At 46.7% G+C, this 22,676-nt stretch overlaps 1 protein-coding gene across 1 annotated transcript in view; it reads right to left on the reverse strand.

Annotated features, from left to right (window-relative positions):
- Positions 1 to 22,676, reverse strand: part of LOC120062099 (teneurin-2-like) — a 338,488-nt gene that overhangs the window by 24,813 nt on the left and 290,999 nt on the right. Inside the window, exons 17-19 of the mRNA XM_039011910.1 lie at positions 10,870 to 11,137; positions 7,081 to 7,224; positions 3,142 to 3,391 (exon numbers count right to left, since the gene is read on the reverse strand). Of these exons, the coding sequence (XP_038867838.1) occupies positions 3,142 to 3,391; positions 7,081 to 7,224; positions 10,870 to 11,137 (662 nt within the window). The remainder of the gene's footprint in view (positions 1 to 3,141; positions 3,392 to 7,080; positions 7,225 to 10,869; positions 11,138 to 22,676) is intronic.

Consider the following 22,676-nt stretch of genomic DNA (forward strand, 5'->3'; position numbering starts at 1 on the left):
GGAGGAGGAACAACAGAATGACAGAGAGAGAGTTAGCAGTGGAGCGGTGGAGGAACAACAGAATGACAGAGAGAGTTAGCAGTGGAGGAACAACAGAATGACAGAGAGAGTTAGCTGTGGAGGAACAACAGAACGACAGAGAGAGAGTTAGCAGTGGAGCGGAGGAGGAACAACAGAACGACAGAGAGAGTTAGCAGTGGAGCGGAGGAGGAACAACAGAACGACAGAGAGAGTTAGCAGTGGAGCGGAGGAGGAACAACAGAACGACAGAGAGAGAGTTAGCAGTGGAGCGGAGGAGGAACAACAGAACGACAGAGAGAGTTAGCAGTGGAGCGGTGGAGGAACAACAGAATGACAGAGAGAGTTAGCAGTGGAGGAACAACAGAACGACAGAGAGAGTTAGCAGTGGAGGAACAACAGAACGACAGAGAGAGTTAGCAGTGGAGCGGTGGAGGAACAACAGAATGACAGAGAGAGTTAGCAGTGGAGGAACAACAGAATGACAGAGAGAGTTAGCAGTGGAGTGGTGGAGGAACAACAGAACGACAGAGCGAGTTAGCAGTGGAGCGGTGGAGGAACAACAGAATGACAGAGAGAGTTAGCTGTGGAGCGGTGGAGGAACAACAGAATGACAGAGAGAGAGTTAGCAGTGGAGCGGTGGAGGAACAACAGAACGACAGAGAGAGTTAGCAGTGGAGCGGTGGAGGAACAACAGAACGACAGAGAGAGTTAGCAGTGGAGCGGAGGAGGAACAACAGAACGACAGAGAGAGAGTTAGCAGTGGAGCGGTGAAGGGAACAACAGAACGACAGAGAGAGTTAGCAGTGGAGCGGTGGAGGAACAACAGAACGACAGAGAGAGTTAGCAGTGGAGGAACAACAGAATGACAGAGAGAGTTAGCAGTGGAGGAACAACAGAACGACAGAGAGAGTTAGCTGTGGAGGAACAACAGAATGACAGAGAGAGTTAGCAGTGGAGGAACAACAGAACGACAGAGAGAGTTAGCAGTGGAGCGGTGGAGGAACAACAGAACGACAGAGAGAGTTAGCAGTGGAGGAACAACAGAATGACAGAGAGAGTTAGCAGTGGAGGAACAACAGAATGACAGAGAGAGTTAGCAGTGGAGGAACAACAGAATGACAGAGAGAGTTAGCAGTGGAGGAACAACAGAACGACAGAGAGAGTTAGCAGTGGAGCGGTGGAGGAACAACAGAACGACAGAGAGAGTTAGCAGTGGAGGAACAACAGAATGACAGAGAGAGTTAGCAGTGGAGGAACAACAGAACGACAGAGAGAGAGTTAGCAGTGGAGCGGAGGAGGAACAACAGAACGACAGAGAGAGTTAGCAGTGGAGCGGAGGAGGAACAACAGAACGACAGAGAGAGTTAGCAGTGGAGCGGTGGAGGGACAACAGAATGACAGAGAGAGTTAGCAGTGGAGGAACAACAGAATGACAGAGAGAGTTAGCAGTGGAGTGGTGGAGGAACAACAGAACGACAGAGAGAGTTAGCAGTGGAGCGGAGGAGGAACAACAGAATGACAGAGAGAGTTAGCAGTGGAGGAACAACAGAATGACAGAGAGAGTTAGCAGTGGAGCGGAGGAGGAACAACAGAATGACAGAGAGAGTTAGCAGTGGAGCGGAGGAGGAACAACAGAACGACAGAGAGAGTTAGCTGTGGAGGAACAACAGAACGACAGAGAGAGTTAGCAGTGGAGCGGAGGAGGAACAACAGAACGACAGAGAGAGTTAGCTGTGGAGCGGAGGAGGAACAACAGAACGACAGAGAGAGTTAGCAGTGGAGCGGAGGAGGAACAACAGAATGACAGAGAGAGTTAGCAGTGGAGCGGAGGAGGAACAACAGAACGACAGAGAGAGTTAGCTGTGGAGGAACAACAGAACGACAGAGAGAGTTAGCTGTGGAGGAACAACAGAACGACAGAGAGAGTTAGCTGTGGAGGAACAACAGAACGACAGAGAGAGTTAGCTGTGGAGGAACAACAGAACGACAGAGAGAGTTAGCAGTGGAGGAACAACAGAACGACAGAGAGAGTTAGCAGTGGAGCGGTGGAGGAACAACAGAATGACAGAGAGAGTTAGCAGTGGAGGAACAACAGAATGACAGAGAGAGTTAGCTGTGGAGGAACAACAGAACGACAGAGAGAGTTAGCAGTGGAGGAACAACAGAATGACAGAGAGAGTTAGCAGTGGAGTGGTGAAGGGAACAACAGAACGACAGAGAGAGTTAGCAGTGGAGGAACAACAGAACGACAGAGAGAGTTAGCAGTGGAGGAACAACAGAATGACAGAGAGAGTTAGCTGTGGAGGAACAACAGAACGACAGAGAGAGTTAGCAGTGGAGGAACAACAGAATGACAGAGAGAGTTAGCAGTGGAGCGGTGGAGGAACAACAGAACGACAGAGAGAGTTAGCAGTGGAGCGGTGAAGGGAACAACAGAACGACAGAGAGAGTTAGCAGTGGAGCGGTGGAGGAACAACAGAACGACAGAGAGAGTTAGCAGTGGAGCGGAGGAGGAACAACAGAACGACAGAGAGAGTTAGCAGTGGAGCGGTGGAGGAACAACAGAACGACAGAGAGAGTTAGCAGTGGAGCGGTGAAGGGAACAGCATAGTTAAATATGGATAAAAACACCCAGGAGATATAAGAACTAGTGCAGTGTATAATTCTACTTCAATCACACTGTCCCCCGAGCCCTCCCTGCTTTCATTACAACCTCACTGAATCTCATCCAACATGGTCTATATCCTACACACTATTCCTCTCCTCTGTCCTCTCCCTCCTCCTCTCCTCTTTTCCTTCACTCCTCCTCTCCTCCCCCCCCTCCCCTCCTCCCTCACTTCTCCTCCTCTTCTCCCCCTCTCATTCCCTTTCCTCCATCACCCCTCCTCCCACCAGTCCCACTCTCTTCCTCCTCTCCTCTCCCCCTCCCCTCCTCCCTCACTTCTCCTCCTCTTCTCCCCCTCTCATTCCCTTTCCTCCATCACCCCTCCTCCCACCAGTCCCACTCTCTTCCTCTCTCCTTTACCTTTTCTCTCCCCATCTCCTCCCACCTCATCCCACTCCTCTCCTCTCCCAACCTGACTTCTCCCCCATCTTCTTCTCTCCTCCCTCCATCCATACCTCAGTTCCAGTATGCCCGTGGTATTGAGCGAGGGGTAGACCCTGCGTACGAAGTTCAGGTCTCCCACATAGAGGCTCCCGTCGATGCCTGTTGCCAGGGCTACAGGTGCCAGTAGCTTGTTGCTGTCGGCGAGGCCGTTACAGCTGGGACAGGAGATAGAACGTCGACGTCCATTCCCCATTACACTGCTGATCACAGGGGGCTGCTCTGACACAAACACGTTCTCACCACTACCCTTATGGAGGATACCTGGACAGGACGAAGGGAGGGAGGGAGGGAGGGAGGGAGGGAGGGAGGGAGGGAGAGGGAGGAAGACAGGGAGGGAGGGATGGAGAGATTAATTCATTCCTTTTGTTTGAGAAAAAACCCCACATACTATTAATTCTGCCAAATTAAATGTGTGTATGTGATGTTGAGAAGATGGTGTGTATGTGTGTTGAGATGACGGTGTGTGTTTGTGTGTGTATTGAGATGACGGTGTGTGTGTGTGTGTGTGTTGAGATGACGGTGTGTGTGTGTGTGTGTGTTGAGATGACGGTGTGTGTGTGTGTGTGTGTGTGTGTGTGTGTGTGTGTGTGTGTGTGTGTGTGTGTGTGTGTGTGTGTGTGTGTGTGTGTGTGTGTGTGTGTATAATGAACAAAAATATAAACGCAACATGTAAAGTGTTGGCCTATATTTCATGAGCTGAAATAAAAGATCCCAGAAGTTTTGGAAAAATACGTTTTGAACGGTCATCCAACTCAGAATTTCAAGTCAGGAACTCAGGCCTCTTTCTAGAGCTCTGACCTGGAGACCACTGAAGTCATGATTCAACTTTGTTTTCCCCAGAGTTCCCAGTTGTCTTGAAAGCTCCATAAATCCAGAGAATGCCAGACTTTGATGACAAAGTTTGATGACAACATTTTCCCATGAAGGACCACCGCTCCACCTTCCTGTTCAAGTGAGCACAGCACAACCAGGTGAGTCCAAACATGTATTGTATGCAGCTGCATAAATTATGTAATATGCCAGGTCCAATAGGTCCACCACTGAAGACCGAGGCCCAATAGGTTCACCACTGTACTAACCTGTCACACGCTGAATGCCTAGGTTCAATAGGTGTACCACTGTGCAAACTTGTCTATAATAGATAGAAAGAATTACAATTTCATCCTGTCTCCCCTTTACTAATAGTGAGCTCTCACCTTTCCAACAATTTCCCTCACTCTTTCCTACCAGCGGGTTAAGGAAATTGGACAGAGTTTGAGGATATTTTTCAATTAAAGCGAATGACAGTAATGTTATAAGTAAAGTAGGATATCCAGGTTTCAATAGGCTATAAGATATCCAGGTTTCAATAGGCCATAAGATATCCAGGTTTCAATAGGCCATACGATATCCAGGTTTCAATAGGCTATAAGATATTCAGGTTTCAATAGGCCATAAGATATTCAGGTTTCAATAGGCCATAAGATATCCAGGTTTCAATAGGCTATAAGATATCCAGGTTTCAATAGGCCATAAGATATCCAGGTTTCAATAGGCCATAAGATATCCAGGTTTCAATAGGCCATAAGATATTCAGGTTTCAATAGGCCATAAGATATCCAGGTTTCAATAGGCCATAAGATATTCAGGTTTCAATAGGCCATAAGATATCCAGGTTTCAATAGGCCATAAGATATTCAGGTTTCAATAGGCCATAAGATATTCAGGTTTCAATAGGCCATAAGATATCCAGGTTTCAATAGGCCATAAGATATTCAGGTTTCAATAGGCCATAGGATATCCAGGTTTCAATAGGCCATAAGATATCCAGGTTTCAATAGGCCATAAGATATCCAGGTTTCAATAGGCCATAAGATATTCAGGTTTCAATAGGCTATAAGATATCCAGGTTTCAATAGGCCATAAGATATCCAGGTTTCAATAGGCCATAAGATATCCAGGTTTCAATAGGCCATAAGATATCCAGGTTTCAATAGGCCATAAGATATCCAGGTTTCAATAGGCCATAAGATATCCAGGTTTCAATAGGCCATAAGATATCCAGGTTTCAATAGGCCATAAGATATCCAGGTTTCAATAGGCCATACGATATCCAGGTTTCAATAGGCCATAAGATATCCAGGTTTCAAGAAAGGAGTATATTTGACATTGTTTTGGTGCTTTTATGCGCTGACTGAAAGAAACTGATAATTATGAGTTGTTTAGTCTGTTGGCCTCGGCTGGTCTGGGTAAGAATGATGTGTCCTCACTGTCTGAGTGTGAGTCAAGACCGAGTCAAGAACGAGTAAAAATGTGACACTGACACCGAGACAAGACCGAAACACCCTATGTGGTCTCGAGACTGGTCTTGAGTATTACAACACTGCCAACCGGCGTCACAACCACAGGCCACGTGTAACCACCCCAGCCCAGGACCTCCACATCCGGCTTCTTCACCTGCTGGATCGTCTGAGACCTGCCACTTGACTGCTGATGAAACTGAGGAGTATTTCTTTCTGTAAGGCTGGGCCTGGCTCTACAGTGAGTGGGCCTGGCTCCCAATTGGGTGGGCCTATGCCCCTGCCCAGTCATGTGAAATCCATAGATTAGGCCCTAATTAATTTATTGCAATTGACTGATTTCCTCATATGAACAGTATAACTCAGTAAAACCGTTGAAATTGTTGCATGTTGCGTTTATATTGTGTTCAGTGTACATGTACAGTATATTTAAACTACGTTTAAACTACGTTTATATTGTGTTCAGTATACATGTACAGTATATTTAAACTACGTTTAAACTACGTTTATATTGTGTTCAGTATACATGTACAGTATATTTAAACTACGTTTATATTGTGTTCAGTATACATGTACAGTATATTTAAACTACGTTTAAACTACGTTTATATTGTGTTCAGTATACATGTACAGTATATTTAAACTACGTTTAAACTACGTTTATATTGTGTTCAGTATACATGTACAGTATATTTAAACTACGTTTAAACTACGTTTATATTGTGTTCAGTGTACATGTACAGTATATTTAAACTACGTTTAAACTACGTTTATATTGTGTTCAGTATACATGTACAGTATATTTAAACTACGTTTAAACTACGTTTATATTGTGTTCAGTATACATGTACAGTATATTTAAACTACGTTTAAACTACGTTTATATTGTGTTCAGTGTACATGTACAGTATATTTAAACTACGTTTAAACTACGTTTATATTGTGTTCAGTATACATGTACAGTATATTTAAACTACGTTTAAACTACGTTTATATTGTGTTCAGTATACATGTACAGTATATTTAAACTACGTTTATATTGTGTTCAGTATACATGTACAGTATATTTAAACTACGTTTAAACTACGTTTATATTGTGTTCAGTGTACATGTACAGTATATTTAAACTACGTTTAAACTACGTTTATATTGTGTTCAGTATACATGTACAGTATATTTAAACTACGTTTAAACTACGTTTATATTGTGTTCAGTATACATGTACAGTATATTTAAACTACGTTTATATTGTGTTCAGTATACATGTACAGTATATTTAAACTACGTTTAAACTACGTTTATATTGTGTTCAGTATACATGTACAGTATATTTAAACTACGTTTAAACTACGTTTATATTGTGTTCAGTATACATGTACAGTATATTTAAACTACGTTTAAACTACGTTTATATTGTGTTCAGTGTACATGTACAGTATATTTAAACTACGTTTAAACTACGTTTATATTGTGTTCAGTATACATGTACAGTATATTTAAACTACGTTTAAACTACGTTTATATTGTGTTCAGTGTACATGTACAGTATATTTAAACTACGTTTAAACTACGTTTATATTGTGTTCAGTATACATGTACAGTATATTTAAACTACGTTTAAACTACGTTTATATTGTGTTCAGTGTACATGTACAGTATATTGAAACATACTGCTGTGTGTGTTGAGGATATGGTGTTTATCCAGAGACCAGCCTCCCAGATTAGAAGGGTCCAGTTCAAAGCCCTGAAGTACTACTGTCCTCTTCTCCCATTGGATCAGACTGGCACATGACTCATACTCATACCCCACCGACACTATGGAGAGAGAGCGAGGGGGAGAGAGAGGGGGGGAGAGGGGGAGAGAGCATGACAGGGGAGAAAGAGAGGGAGAGAAAGAGGGGGGGAGAGGAGAGGGGGGGAGAAAGAGAGAGAGAGGGGGGGGAGAGGGGGAGAGAGAAAGAGAGGGGAGAAAGAGGGGGAGAGAAAGAGAGAGGGAGAGACATAGGGGGAGAGAGAAAGAGAGAGGGGGAGACATAGGGGGGGAGAGGAGAGGGGGGAGAGAGAGAGAGAGAGGGGGGGAGAGGGGGAGAGAGAGGGGGGAGAAAGAGAGAGAGATGGGAGAGAGAGAGAGATAGAGGGGAGAGGAGAGAGAAAGAGAGAGGGGGAGAAAGAGAGAGGGGAGGAGAAAGAGAGAGAGAGAGCGAGAGGGGGAAAGGAGAGAGAGGGGAGAGAGAAAGAGAGAGGGGGAGAGGAGAGGGGGAGAGAGATGGGAGAAAGAAAGAGGGGGGAGAAAGAGAGAGAGAGAGCGAGAGGGGGAGAGGAGAGGGGGGGAAGAGAGAGGGGGGAGAAAGAGAGAGAGAGGGGGAGTGATAAAGAGAGAGATAGAGGGGGAGAGAGAGAGAGGGGGAGAGGAGAGGGGGAGAGAGATGGGGAGAAAGAGAGAGAGATGGGGGAGAGAGAGAGAGGGGAGAGGAGAGGAGAGAGAAAGAGAGAGGGGGAGAAAGAGAGAGGGGGGAGAGAGAGGGGGAGAGCGAGAGGGGGAGAGGAGAGGGGGGAAAAGAGAGAGAGGGGGGAGAGAGAGGGGGAGAGAGAGGGGGAGAAAGAGAGAGATAGAGGGGGGAGTGATAAAGAGAGCGATAGAGAGAGATAGAGGGGGGAGAGAGAGAGGGGGGAGTGATAAAGAGAGAGAGAGATGGGGGAGAGAGAGGGGGGGCAGAAAGAGAGAGGTGGGAGAAAGAGAGAGGGGGAGAGAAGGACAGAGAGAGAAAGGGGGGATGAGAGGGGGGAGAAAGAGAGAGAGCGATGGGGGAGAGGGGGAGAGAGATGGGGGAGAAAGAGAGAGAGATGGGAGAGAGAGAGAGATAGAGGGGAGAGGAGAGAGAAAGAGAGAGGGGGAGAAAGAGAGAGGGGAGGAGAAAGAGAGAGAGAGAGCGAGAGGGGGAAAGGAGAGAGAGGGGAGAGAGAAAGAGAGAGGGGAGAGGAGAGGGGGAGAGAGATGGGGGAGAAAGAGAGAGGGGGAGAAAGAGAGAGAGAGAGCGAGAGGGGGAGAGGAGAGGGGGGGAAGAGAGAGGGGGGAGAAAGAGAGAGAGAGGGGGAGTGATAAAGAGAGAGATAGAGGGGGAGAGAGAGAGAGAGGGGGAGAGGAGAGGGGGAGAGAGATGGGGGAGAAAGAGAGAGAGATGGGGGAGAGAGAGAGAGGGGAGAGGAGAGGAGAGAGAAAGAGAGAGGGGGAGAAAGAGAGAGGGGGGAGAGAGAGGGGGAGAGCGAGAGGTGGAGAGGAGAGGGGGGAAAAGAGAGAGAGGGGGAGAGAGAGGGGGAGAAAGAGAGAGATAGAGAGGGGAGTGATAAAGAGAGAGAGAGATGGGGGAGAGAGAGGGGGGGCAGAAAGAGAGAGGTGGGAGAAAGAGAGAGGGGGAGAGAAGGACAGAGAGAGAGAGGGGGGATGAGAGGGGGGAGAAAGAGAGAGAGCGATGGGGGAGAGGAGAGGGGGACAGAGAGGGGGTGACAAAGAGAGAGAGAGAGGAGGAGAGGGGGGACAAAGAGAGCGAGAGAGAAGGGAGAGAAGGGAGAGAATGATAGAGAGAGAGAGTGGGAGAGGGGGGGCAGGGGGAGAAAGAAAGGAAAGTGGGAGTGAGAGAAAATATAGTTAATAAACAAAGTATTATGGAGACAAGCAACTCTTTAATGCTCAGGACAAACAACCAGACAGACACCAGACAGACAAACAGACAGACAACCAGACAGACAAACAGACAGACAACCAGACAGACAAACAGACAGACAGTAACAAAGTAAAGTGAGCTGCAGTTCCATGTATAATTGTTATATTTACAGCTATAGCTACCCAAGAGCTAACCCACATACAGGAAGTATGAGTCCAATAATGGTAGCACAGCTTTTATTCTTTAGCACCCCTGTCTAGACCAGACCAGACCTGTCCAGACCAGATCTGTCCAGACCAGACCTGTCCAGACCAGACCAGTCCAGACCAGACCAGTCCAGACCAGACCTGACCTGACCTGTACAGACCAGTCCAGACCAGACCTGTCCAGACCAGTCCAGACCAGACCAGACCTGTCCAGACCTGTCCTGTCCAGACCAGACAAGACCTGTCCAGACCTGTCTAGACCAGACCAGACCTGTCCAGACCAGACCTTTCCAGACCAGACCTTACCTGACCAAACCTGTTCAGGCCAGACCTGTCCAAACTAGACCTGTCCAGACTAGACCTGTCCAGACTAGACCTGTCCAGACTAGACCAGACCTGTCCAGACCAGACCTGACCAAACCAGACCTGTCCAGACTAGACCTGTCCAGAATAGACTTGTCCAGACCAGACCTGTTCAGACCTGACCTGTCCAGACTAGACCTGTCCAGACTAGACCTGTCCAGACTAGACCTGTCCAGACTAGACCTGTCCAGACCTGACCTGTTCAGACCAGACCTGTCCAGACTAGACCTGTCCAGACCAGACCTGTCCAGACCTGACCTGTCCAGACCAGACCTGTCCAAACTAGACTTGTCCAGACCAGACCTGACCAGACCTGTCCAGACCTGACCTGTCCAGACCTGTCCAGACTAGACCTGTCCAGACTAGACCTGTCCAGACCTGACCTGTCCAGACCTGACCTGTTCAGACCAGACCTGTTCAGACCAGACCTGTCCAGACCAGACCTGTCCAGACCAGACCTGTCCAGACTAGACCTGTCCAGACCAGACCTGTCCAGACCTGACCTGTCCAGACCTGACCTGTCCAGACCTGACCTGTCCAGACCTGTCCAGACTAGACCTGTCCAGACCAGACCTGTCTAGACCTGTCCAGACTAGACCAGACCACACCTGTCCAGACCTGTCCAGACTAGACCAGACCAGACCTGTCCAGACTAGACTTGTCCAGACCAGACCCTTTCTCCTCTGATCCCACTTACACTTCGTTAAGCCCATAACCCAATTAACATCGTGGGTGTTCACTGTCCCAACAGACAGTTCTGTGACAGATCAATTTCTCTCCCATTATGCAACAGTGTTGAAATGTTGTCATATCACCAACGCTTGATTGGCATAAAAACACATATTAGTTGAAGGCAGCTAGCTGCTGTAGGGACTGCAAATATAGGTGCATTGTCCCCTTCAAAATATATCTATTCAAATTCAAGTAACGTTGGTTATCTAATGAATCAGCTACATTGGAGGGCCGGTACACTCTTGTCTGTTCTAAGAGATGACAGACTTGACACTCTAAGCCCTGGGTGGCATTTAAACTCTCCTCTCCTCCTGTCACTCAGACGTAACCACGGCAGCTGTAACCGTGGTGAAGGGTTATTAGCTGTCAAGCAGAGTTAGCAGTTAGTGAAGCGAGTTGGGGGCCTCGGCACCCTCAGAGCTATTACTGCTCACAGACAGACACACACACACACACACATACGCACGCACACACACACTCTGTCTATACACACTCACCGACAGCTTCCGACAGCCCGTAGACTCTCTGTCCATAGGCATCTGTTTTATCCCAAATGTAGGTGTAGGCCAGGTTGGGCGAGGCGTGGAACCACTTCTGGAAGAGATGTCCCTCCACAGCCACCATCAGATGGACTTTGAGCAGGCCCAGAGACACCATGGCTGGGGTCATGGTCACCTTCAGCAGGCTGTGGTAGCCAGACGTCCTGGAGCTCAGGTAGCACAGCTTCAGACTGGTCCCTGGAACATCTATCATCTCATGGAGCACCTGCAGAAAGGGAGAGAAGGATGAGAGGAGAGGAAAGAGCTTTAGACTGGCACCTGGAACATCTATCATTTCATGGAGCACCAGAGGAGGGAGGGAGGGAGGGAGGGAGGGGGGGGGGGGGGGGGGAGGGAGAGAGAGAGAGAGAGAGAGAGAGAGAGAGAGAGAGAGAGAGAGAGAGAGAGAGAGAGAGAGAGAGAGAGAGAGAGAGAGAGAGAGAGAGAGAGAGAGAGAGAGAGAGAGAGAGAGAGAGAGAGAGAGAGAGAGAGAGAGAGAGAGAGAGACTTTGACTTTTTGTCTTTCTTTACTGAAACATTCTCATTTCATTTCAAACTCGCCACCCTCCCCCCCCTAAAATAAAAAAACAAAATATAGCCTGTACTGCATACATGTACCCTACTCACCTTACCATCTACCACATGATACAAATCACCATACACAAAAACAATACCCTCTCCTACAACCGTATATCCAAAACATCTTCCCCAGCTGTACATACAGCCCCCCCAACACACCATATCTCCTCAAACATCTCCACACATTTTATCATTTTATAGAACTCAAACTCAACCCTAAGGCGCGCAGAGACCATCCCATTAAACAGTAGTAAAGGGTCTGTTATCCCCCCACCTTTGACCCTGTTTCTCCTTGTTAGCCAAATAGCTAACTTCGCCTGAGCAAACAGAAAATTCAACAAAACACATTTTTCTTTCTCCTTACTCGAATACCTGTATCCCATTATAAACATCCCAACAGCAAAAACCACCCCCAACCTCTCACACAGACATTCCAACAGAGACATTAATGGCATTAACCTGGTGCACACAGAAAACACATGAATCACAGTTTCTTTCATTTGACAGAAAGGACACCCCTGCCCAATTCCCGGATCAACCCGTGCCAACCAGCTGTTAGTGGCCAGGGCTCCATGAAGAACCCTCCACTGGAGGTCCCCTGACCTCTTTGGTACTGGGGGTTTATAGAGCGCCCTCCATCTAAAACCCACCATACTCTCCACCCCACATACCCCCTGCCACTGATGTGCCTTCACTCCTGTTAGGCTCCGAATGTTCCTAACCTTAACGCAGAGGTTGTAGAGGGCTTTACCTCCCACCCCCTCAAACTCCCCCAGGCTCGGAGTGTTAAAATCTAACAAGTCCTCCAGACCCCCTTGCCAGTCTCCAGTCTCTGCCGTCACCTGCAGTGGCGGAAACATTGGTGGCCCCTCTCCCTTTGGCCTCTCAAACACCCCCCTTACCTGCTCAGACAGTGCCTCCTGGACCTCCTCCAGGAATCTCTCCAGCAGCCTAAGAGACGTTATTCCTGTTTGTTGAGCCAAGACCTCCGGGGTTTTCCACCCCTCCTCTCCCAGCATTCTCAGGTCACCTAGCCTTTGTACACCCCCTGCCATCAGTTGCCTCTGCAGGGTGGCAGACTGAACCGATCTCAAAGGGATGGCTGGGTTGTGGAAAATAGGCTCCTCCCACACCCACTGCCCAGGCTCCACACCCCCTTCTCGTGTGGGTCTTAATAGCTGCCAGGTCCTCAGCACCGCAGAGTAAAACTCTGAGAGACCTGCTGTACTCAGCCTCTCCAGCTTCATGAGGAACAGCTGCCGGTCCAACCCTAATCCTCCAGCTCTCCTCAGCAGCGCGCATGCTGGTTCCCTCCAGCCAACATCAGTATGGTACAGCAGTCTCTGCACCGCCTTTAGCCGGAAAGCAGCTATCCTGCTCTCCAGTTCCACCAGGCCCTGTCCTCCTTCGTGGACAGTCATGTACAACACTGCTGCCTTCAGCCAGTGATGTCCCGACCAAAAGAAGTCCACCAGCTTGCGTTGCAGGTCTGCAAGCAGACCGGCGGGGGGGTTGAGGACAGCCAGTTTATGCCACAAGGAAGATGCCACCAGGTTGTTAATTATCAGCACCCTCCCTCTATATGACACTTGAGATAGGAGCCACCTCCACCTGGCCAGTCTTGACACCACTGCCTGTGACAGCCCCTCCCAGTTCTTCCTGACCCACCTCTCCGAGCCCAGGTACACCCCCAACACTTTAAGCCCTTCACAACCCCACTGCAAACCCCCTGGAAGCAGAGGAGGAGCCCTATCCCCCCATGCCCCACATAACAGAGCTTTGCTCTTTCCCCAGTTTACCTTAGCTGATGAAGCTCCCTCGTACACCTTCAGACTGGTCTCTAGTTCCTGCATATCTTGCCCATCCCTGACCATCACAGAAACATCATCTGCATATGCTGAGACTGCTATTCCTGTCACCACATCCATGCCTGTCCAGCACACTCCCTGCAATCTCCTGCGTAGCAGTCCTAAAAAAGGCTCAATGGCTAGTGTGTATAGCTGCCCAGATAGAGGGCATCCTTGTCTAATGCCCCGTCTCACCCAGACTGGCCTACTGAGCCCCCCTCCCACCTTAACCATACATGACGCCCCAGCATACAACAGCTTCACACAGGTCACAAAACTCTTCCCAAACCCAAACACAGACATCACATTAAACAGATACTCATGATCCACTCTATCAAAGGCCTTCTCTTGATCTAAAGAGACCAGTCCAAAGTTCACATTAGAACCTCTCGACAAGTCCAACATGTCCCTAATCAAGAACAAGTTGTCCGTGATTGAGCGTCCCGGTACACAATATGTCTGGTCCTTGTGTATTATAGAGTCCAGATGGGACTTCAGTCTGTTAGAGAGGACCTTGGCAAAAATCTTGTAGTCCGCACAGAGTAATGCCACAGGCCTCCAGTTCTTAAGTTCACACAAGTCCCCTTTTTTGGGCAGGAGAGTCAGTGCCGCCCGACGGCAGCTCATCGGCAACTCTCCTACCCCGATGCACTCACGCAAGACGCAAAAGAAGTCCTGTCCAATTATTCCCCAGAATTTTTTGTAAAACTCCACTGGAAGTCCATCGACCCCCGGTGCACGACCGGGGGACATCTGGGTTACGGCCTCTGCCAGTTCATGTGACAACAGAGGAATGTCCATTTCATCCCTCTGTGCCCGAGAGAGCTTAGGGAGTCCTGCGAACAAGACCTGAGCACACATAGGATCACACATTTCTGCCCTATACAATTCAGTGTAAAACTCCACAGTCCGCTCCCGCATCTCCCCCACCACAGAGGTCACCCGCCCATCAGAGAGCCGTAAACAATGCATACCCTTGGCTTCACTGCTCTGTCTTTCCAAACCAAAGAAGAAGGAGCTGGGAGCATCCATCTCCTTGAGCATGGAGAACCTAGCTCTTACAAGTGCTCCCTTTGCTTTAACCTGGAAAAAACTGCCCAGGTCCCTACGTAATTCGGCTAAATTAGCCTGGAGGCCTACATTGCCTTGCCCCACCATCTCTACCTCCATCTCACTAATACACCGCTCTAGTTCCCCCAATACTCTCCTAGCCTCTGAGGATGAGAGAGCTGTGTACTGTTGACAGAAAAGCCGAATTTGCACTTTCCCCACATCCCACCATTGACTCAGAGACTCATACTCCTCTCTTCGCTGCCCCCACCTTTCCCAAAAAGTCTGGAAACCTGAGCAAAAAGTGGCATCTTGTAAGAGCTTTACATTGAACTTCCAATAAGATGCCTGCCGGGGCCCTGGTGAAATAGACAGCCGAGCCATGGTTATGTGGTGATCCGAAAACCCCACTGGGAGAATGGTAGCGCCCAGCAGCCTATTGCTCTGATTCCTGGACATGTAAAAACGATCAAGTCGGGCTGCACTCACCCTAGCCCCAAAGACCTTCACCCATGTATACTGTCTTGTGTTTGGATGTTTAGTTCTCCAAACATCCACTAGGTCGAACTGGTTAATGATGTCCCCTAACACTCCCACTGACACTGAATGAGGCTCTTCCCCATTTCTGTCTTTTGTAAAATCCATTGTACAGTTCCAGTCACCTCCGATCACCAGCGTCTCCTCAGGCGCTACTTGTGAGAGTTCCTGTCTAAGACTCCCAAATAGAACCCCTCTTTCTCTCCCTGTGTTAGGCGCATACACATTTATAAAAACAAAGCCCATGCTGTTAATTTCTGCTTTAACAACAAGCAACCTGCCCTTACACACCTCCTTTGAGGAGCATATTTTTACAGACATACCCGGTGCAAAAAGGACTGCCACCCCTGCACTAAGATTTGTCCCATGGCTCAACACACTTGCCCCTTTCCACCAGAGCCCCCAATCAACTTCATTCACCACATCACTATGCGTCTCCTGCAGAAACAACACATGTACTTTTTTTTGTTTTACATATTCACCCAACACACTCCTCTTTCCCGCATCTCTGGCGCCATTTATATTAAGCGAGCCTACCCGAAGAGTCTCCATAAGAAGTGGGAGAAAAGCCAGCAGAGAAATAGACCAATAGAAAAGCTCAAAAAGCCCCAGTGTCAGAAAGAAATTAAACATTTAAACAGTGTCTGAAGGTAAACCTTTACGCACTGTTGTGACCCACTTCCTCAACCTAAACCGTTTCCTGGGTGAGAGGACACCATGCCCCTCATTTCTCATTGCATGTTTTACTGATCTTACAAACTTTCTAGGATCAGGAAAAAAAGCCTCAAGATTAACTTTTTTCCCCTTAGTCTCATTCAGGAACCTTGTCAGTTCTCTCAACGTGTACTTAGACCCCTCTGGTTGACTGGCTGTCAGCTCCGGGCCAATTGAAGAAGAGTCTGAAAAAAATAACTCCTCATCCTCTTCCTCAGACTCACTTTCCTCCTCTTCTCTATCTCCCACCCTGACCACCTGCTCTTTCTCTCTGGTTAGGGCCTCACCCACAGCAACAGGCAACATTTCCATTGTGCCTTTGCCCACACCCTTTTTCCTTTTCCGCTTGACACCCTCCTCCTCCCCCCCTAATCTCTTACACTTCCCCACTATACTCTCCTCATCCTCTAGAATAACCTGACTAGACCCAGTATCATCTACACCACCCTCCATAGCATGACTAGGCCCAGCATCATCTACACCACCCTCCATAGCATGACTAGGGCCAGCCTCAGCTACCCCACCATCCATAGCCTGACTAGACTCAGCCTCTTCTATACCACCATCCATATCCTGCCTAGACCCAGCACCCTTTACACCACCCTCCATAGCATAACTAGGCCCAGCCTCAGCTACCCCACCATCTCTAGCCTGACTAGACCCGGCCTCTGCTTCCCCACCATCTCTAGCCTGACTAGACCCAGCCTCCACTACCCCACCATCTCTAGCCTGACTAAACTCAGCTACAGCTACCCCACCATCTCTAGCCTGACTAGGCCCAACCTCATCTACACCACCATCTCTAGCCTGACTAGGCCCAGCCTCTGCTGTCTGCATCTCCTTACCCCCTGCACTTTGACCTCGATTTCCCCCACTGGCGCCTGTACCCTCACCTTGTCTACGGCCTTTGTGTGGGCACGCAAAACTCTTGTGCCCCAAATCCCCACATTCAAAACACCGTAGACTATCTGTGCTGGCAAAACCTGCATAGAGCCCCTCCCCATGTCTCACTTTAAAGTGCACATTTAGCTGTTGCTCATTGTTGTTCAGAAACATAAACACTTGCCTCCGGAACGAAACAACGTGCTTAACGGCATCTGCCTGAAAACCTGCTGATAGTACACGGAAACCGCTAGCAAACTTACCAAAACGACTCAGCTCTTTCCTAATTTGATCATCCGTAATAAACGGAGGCAAATTGGCCACTACAACTCTTGTTGAAGGGGTAGAGAGAGGTGAAATTGACACCAACACATCCCTTACAAATATTCCGCTAGCAATTAGCCTACCAACCAAATTAGCCCTTTTCATGAACACAACCACAGCTTTGTTCATTCTAGAAGCAGAATGTATAAACTCAGCTCCTACCTGTTCACCGACCGCGAGCAGAACCTCCTCCACCTTAACTCCGTTCTCAGGAACACACCTGAATCCATGCTGTATCGACAGCGTCTCCTCCGCGCTAGGCTGAGAAGCCATCGCGCACACCGCACCTTCCAAACCCCAGGAAAATTACTCTGTCCTCTTCCACCCTAACTTTGAAAAAAAACTTTGGATACCGCTAAAACAAATACTGCATTAACCCTCCACCATAGAAAATAACATGTAAAGAAAAGAATCAAGAAAGTTAGTTAGGATAGAGCTTTCCACACCAAACACTCAAACTCCAAAAACACCCAGCATGCACTGCGAGAGAGAGAGAGAGAGAGAGAGAGAGAGAGAGAGAGGAGAGAGGAGAGAGAGAGAGAGAGAGAGAGAGAGAGAGAGAGAGAGAGAGAGAGAGAGAGAGAAAGCTTATTCTACTTTCCCCAACGCACAAGTGGTTATCTCTACCCTGCTACCATGAAAATACTTCCACCCTGCTACCATACAGTGGGTAAACGCAAGTATTTCCCCTGACTGTGCCTCAAAACCAAATGTTTTCCTGACCCACCACTCCACCCTGGACTTGAACAGCCTTTACGACCAGGTCCACCTATACAAGGCAGCAGTACCCATCTTCGCCCGGACCCTAAAGGACATCGCTCTCAAATGCAGCCCCAACACTTCACACAGGAGCAACAGATCAATAGACACCCTGCCCAGACCAGCGAGACACTCTCCCAGACCAGCGAGACACTCTCCCAGACCAGCGAGACACTCTCCCAGACCAGCGAGACACTCTCCCAGACCAGCGAGACACTCTCCCAGACCAGCGAGACACTCTCCCAGACCAGCGAGACACTCTCCCAGACCAGCGAGACACTCTCCCAGACCACTGCGTTTTTGTTACGTGCTTGTTTTGTCTTCGTCCCTGTGCCTTTACACGACACGCCGTAACTTGGGCTGAATAAAAAACCCTATTACTCATTCCTGCGTCTGTCTCCCTAATCCATTTATACCAACGTGACATGAAGTCGTAAAATTGGCTGTAGAAAATCTTTACTGTATATTTGACCTCTCAGCTTCCCTATCAAATCAAAAAAAATTCAAACAGAAAACTGAAGAAAATGAACAAAAATGACAAATGGTTTGATGAAGAATGTAAAAACCTAAGAAAGAAATTGAGAAAGCTGTCCAACCAAAAACATAGAGACCCAGAAAACCTGAGTCTACGCCTTCTCTATGGTGAATCACTAAAACAATACAGAAATACACTACGGAAAAAGAAGGAACAGCACATCAGAAGTCAGCTCAATGTAAGTGAAGAATCCATAGACTCTACCCACTTCTGGGAAAATTGTAAAACACTAAACAAACAACAACACAAATAATTATCTATCCAAAATGGAGATGTATGGATAAACCATTTCTCCAATCTTTTGGCACTATAACAAAGAACAAAGAGCAAAGCATATACATGATGAAATAAAAATCTTAGAATCAACTATTAAAGACTATCAGAACCCACTGGATTCTCCAATTACCTTGAATGAACTACAGAACAAAATAATAACCCTCCAACCCAAAAAGACCTGTGGTGTTGATGGTATCCTCAATGAAATGATCAAATATACAGACAACTATATATACAGATATACAAATATACAAATATACAGACAACAATTGGCTATACTAAAACTCTTTAACATCATCCTCAGCTCTGACATCTTCTCCAATATTTGGAACCAAGGACTGATCACCCCAGTCAACAAAAGTGGAGACAAATTTGACACCAATAACTACTGTGGGATATGCGTCAACAGCAACCTTGGGAAAATCCTCTGCATTATCATTAACAGCAGACTCGTACATTTCCTCAGTAAAAACAATGTACTGAGAAAATGTCAAATTGGCTTTTTAACAAATTATCGTACAACAGACCACGTATTCAACCTGCACACCCTAATTGACAAACAAACAAACCAAAACAAAGGCAAAGTCTTCACATGTTTTGTTGATTTAAAAAAAGCCTTCGAATCAATTTGGCATGAGGGTCTGCTATACAAATTGATGGAAAGTGGTATTGGGGGAAAAACACATGACATAAAATTCATGAACACAAACAAGTGTGCGGTTAAAATTGGTGAAAAAGGGCACTAGAACAGTCTGCAGCATCCAGCCTCACCCTACTAGAATCTGAAGTCAAATGTCTACTATTTGCTGATGATCTGGTGCTTCTGTCACCAACCAAGGAGGGCCTACAGCAGCACCTATATCTTCTGCACAGATTCTGCCAGACCTGGGCCCTGACAGTAAATCTCAGTATGACCAAAATAATGGTGTTCCAAAAAAGGTCCATTTGCCAGGACCACAAATACAAATTCCATCTACACACCATTGCCCTAGAGCACACACAAAACTATACCTACAGTGGTTCCTCCTTTAAAAGTTGCGAGCTGGCACCGCGGGACTTAGAAGTACCCTGTGTCACAGCTTCATTGCTCCAGACCACCACAAGAGGGAGTTTGAGCACTCATTATGCATTTGGGTCCCAATGTTTTTATATGACCTATCATATCGAGTGGTTCCAATGACGAATTTTGACACGAGCCACCCGTGCCTGGTGGCGTTCTTCAACAAAGATGGCTGACAAAACATTACGGTGGAACCAAATGTAAGTAACGTCATAACGAGTCAAGCAAAACATTTGCAATTGAGATGAATATGTTAGTTAATGTAGAGACAAACATTTGTGCATATTTTTTTGTCATAAAGTTAATTTCTACTTAGCAAGTTATCTGACTAGCTAACATTAGCCAGCTAGCTAGTGTTAGGATAATTAATTTGTAATTTGTGTTGTTTAATGTTTTAGGGACTCCTGAGAAAACCAGCAAACCAGGCTGTCTTCTTGTGAAACAGTGGATGTAAAGAATCTAGCTAGCTAAAGCATTTACTGAAAATTTAATGTACAATTGTGTAAGCTTGCCTTGCAATGCAGCTGGAGTAACATAGCTAGCTAACTATTTATTTTCTTATTGTGTAGTGGAGGATAAAAATAACTGTATGCCTTTATTGTGCCAAGGATGCAAGTCCTATATACTGTAGTTATTACCATGCATGAGATTCCCACATTGTAGCCTGTACGTTGAATATATTCACTGATCATGTACTCTTCCTTGGCAAATAAAAGTGCGGTTCAGGTATGAATCTCTGAGACATTCTTTTTCAGTCATATCAAACTCCATTATTTGAATGATGCTCTGTCTGCATGTATGTATTACAATTACACACTTCAGTGTTTACCACTCCTGCTCCTGGGACAGCAATGATTACACATTGTAACTTTGCAATAGACTAGAAACATGATTGATTTGTAATTCATAAAAACAGAAACAAAAACTATGCATATTTAACTCCCTTCATCTGCATTAATCTGAGGACACAGGATACAGGATATTATTTCAATGAGATACTTCATTTCAACCAGTGGAGAATGTGAAACGCTTTATTGAAAGAAGTTCATTATCCAGGTGTTCGAAATACATAAATGCATTATAATTATGCTAATTGGAAATATTATATTATAAATACAAGTTCAATCTGTACTTCAATGCACATATTGTGTGTATTATAAAACGAGGAAGAAAGACGAGGTGGTGAGAGAGGTGTAGAAGACAGAAAGAGGTAAGAACAGCGGCAGACAGCATATGATCCATTAATTACAGTGCTACCCTAATATTCTCTCAGTTCATCACAATTACAGTGCTACCCTAATATTCTCTCAGTTCATCACAATTACAGTGCTACCCTGGTCCCGTGGTCCCGTGTGGCTCAGTTGGTAGAGCATGGCGCTTGCAACGCCAGGGTTGTGGGTTCATTTCCCACGGGGGGACCAGGGTTCAATTCCCACGGGGGGACCAGGATGAATATGTATGAACTTTCCAATTTGTAAGTCGCTCTGGATAAGAGCGTCTGCTAAATGACTTAAATGCAAATGTAAATGTACCCTAATATTCTCTCAGTTCATCACAATTACAGTGCTACCCTAATATTCTCTCAGTTCATCACAATTACAGTGCTACCCTAATATTCTCTCACTTCATCACAATTACAGTGCTACCCTAATATTCTCTCAGTTCATCACAATTGCGGTGTCTCCTAACCAGACTTGGGCCCCCAGTTGGGCCAAAGGTTATCTTAAGAGCGGGTGAGGTGGCGATGACGGGACTGGCTTCCTCTCTCACATCAAAACATACCTGCAGACGAGTGACAGATGGATAGAGAGAGAGCATGATTAAGAATTGTTTTTTATATTCTAACACGGTCAGTCAACATAATCAGGAGGTGAAACGCAAAACTGACCTTGGATCATTAACTCTGGGACTACTACATCTCTGTCTGTATTTCAATGTAAAGTATCTCTTTAATAATACTTCCTGTTGACCCGACCAAGTGACATCTCACCTATGATCATGCTGTGCCCACTGTGTCAGCCAGTTCAGACGGGGGAGGGGTTCACCAAAACAGCTGATAAAACCTAGAGGATTTAGGGAGAAGGGGGAGAGGGATGAAGTGAAGAGAGACTTATTGTGTGTGGTCTCACCTGGTGTCCACACTAAGTGGCTACAGAGTACTTTATGCTGAAAAACTGACACATGAGGACAAACAATAGAAGATAATGTCAATAGAAGATACTGTATGTGACGGAGACACCTATCGGAGTGTACCTGAAACATTTAAATATAGAGGGCTATGTGTCTCACCACTTGGGCTTTGCAAGGCTAACCCCCAGGGAAATCATGACTTGGCAGCAACAGATAGTCCAGTGAAAATGGCTGTGTTTATGTGGTGTAAATCTGAAAATTAGCAGCTGACATCTTAAGTTTTTTTAAAATTAATGCATGTGAGACAGGTTCCATGTACAACAAGACAGGCAGAGATGGAGAAAAATAACACAACAGTTTAATTACCTCTGGTTATGGACACTTTTGCTAGCAATAAAGCTTCCACGGCCTGTTCCTCGGACAGTGAACATCTGGCAATATCTAGATTTTCGACCCCTTGATCAGCTCGCTCTCTGAAAGTAAAGAAAACAGCTTATTTTTTATAGATATGAAAATAATAACTAAGATATGACCATTCAATCTAAAGCAGCATATGCCACTTTTAGGATATGTAAATACAGCCCAGTGCTGCTTACCTGAGATGCCATCTTCGTAGGTGTCCACTTTGACTTCCTTTGTGTCGGTAAGAAGTTGCATTCAGAACAATTATTTTTGATTGAAAATAAAAAAGGTTTTGCTCTCGACAAAAAGACACAAATGTACCTCCATAGCATATAACAATTTGCCTGTGAATAACCACACCGCCATACAAACGGGCTACTGTATGCAGAATTCTTGACACACAACCGAAGATGCTGCCATATCCTGCTAGCACGCCCACAAGCGAGCCACTCAGGGGCAGAATGATGACACGTGGAAGAGGGAAAGGAATGAGATGGGAACAGCAATTTGTTGCAAGCTGGGGAGAAGGGCTAATAGCTGAACAACAGACTATTCAACCTTTACTAAAGAATAGTCTAATTGCCGAGCAAGGTGTGAAAATCCCCCCTCCTATCACAGACCAGGTTTGCCCTAACGACCAAGGGGTAGCTTGCTATTCAATGTAATAAAG

Source organism: Salvelinus namaycush, chromosome 17 (assembly GCF_016432855.1).
Source record: "Salvelinus namaycush isolate Seneca chromosome 17, SaNama_1.0, whole genome shotgun sequence".
NCBI lineage: Eukaryota > Metazoa > Chordata > Actinopteri > Salmoniformes > Salmonidae > Salvelinus > Salvelinus namaycush.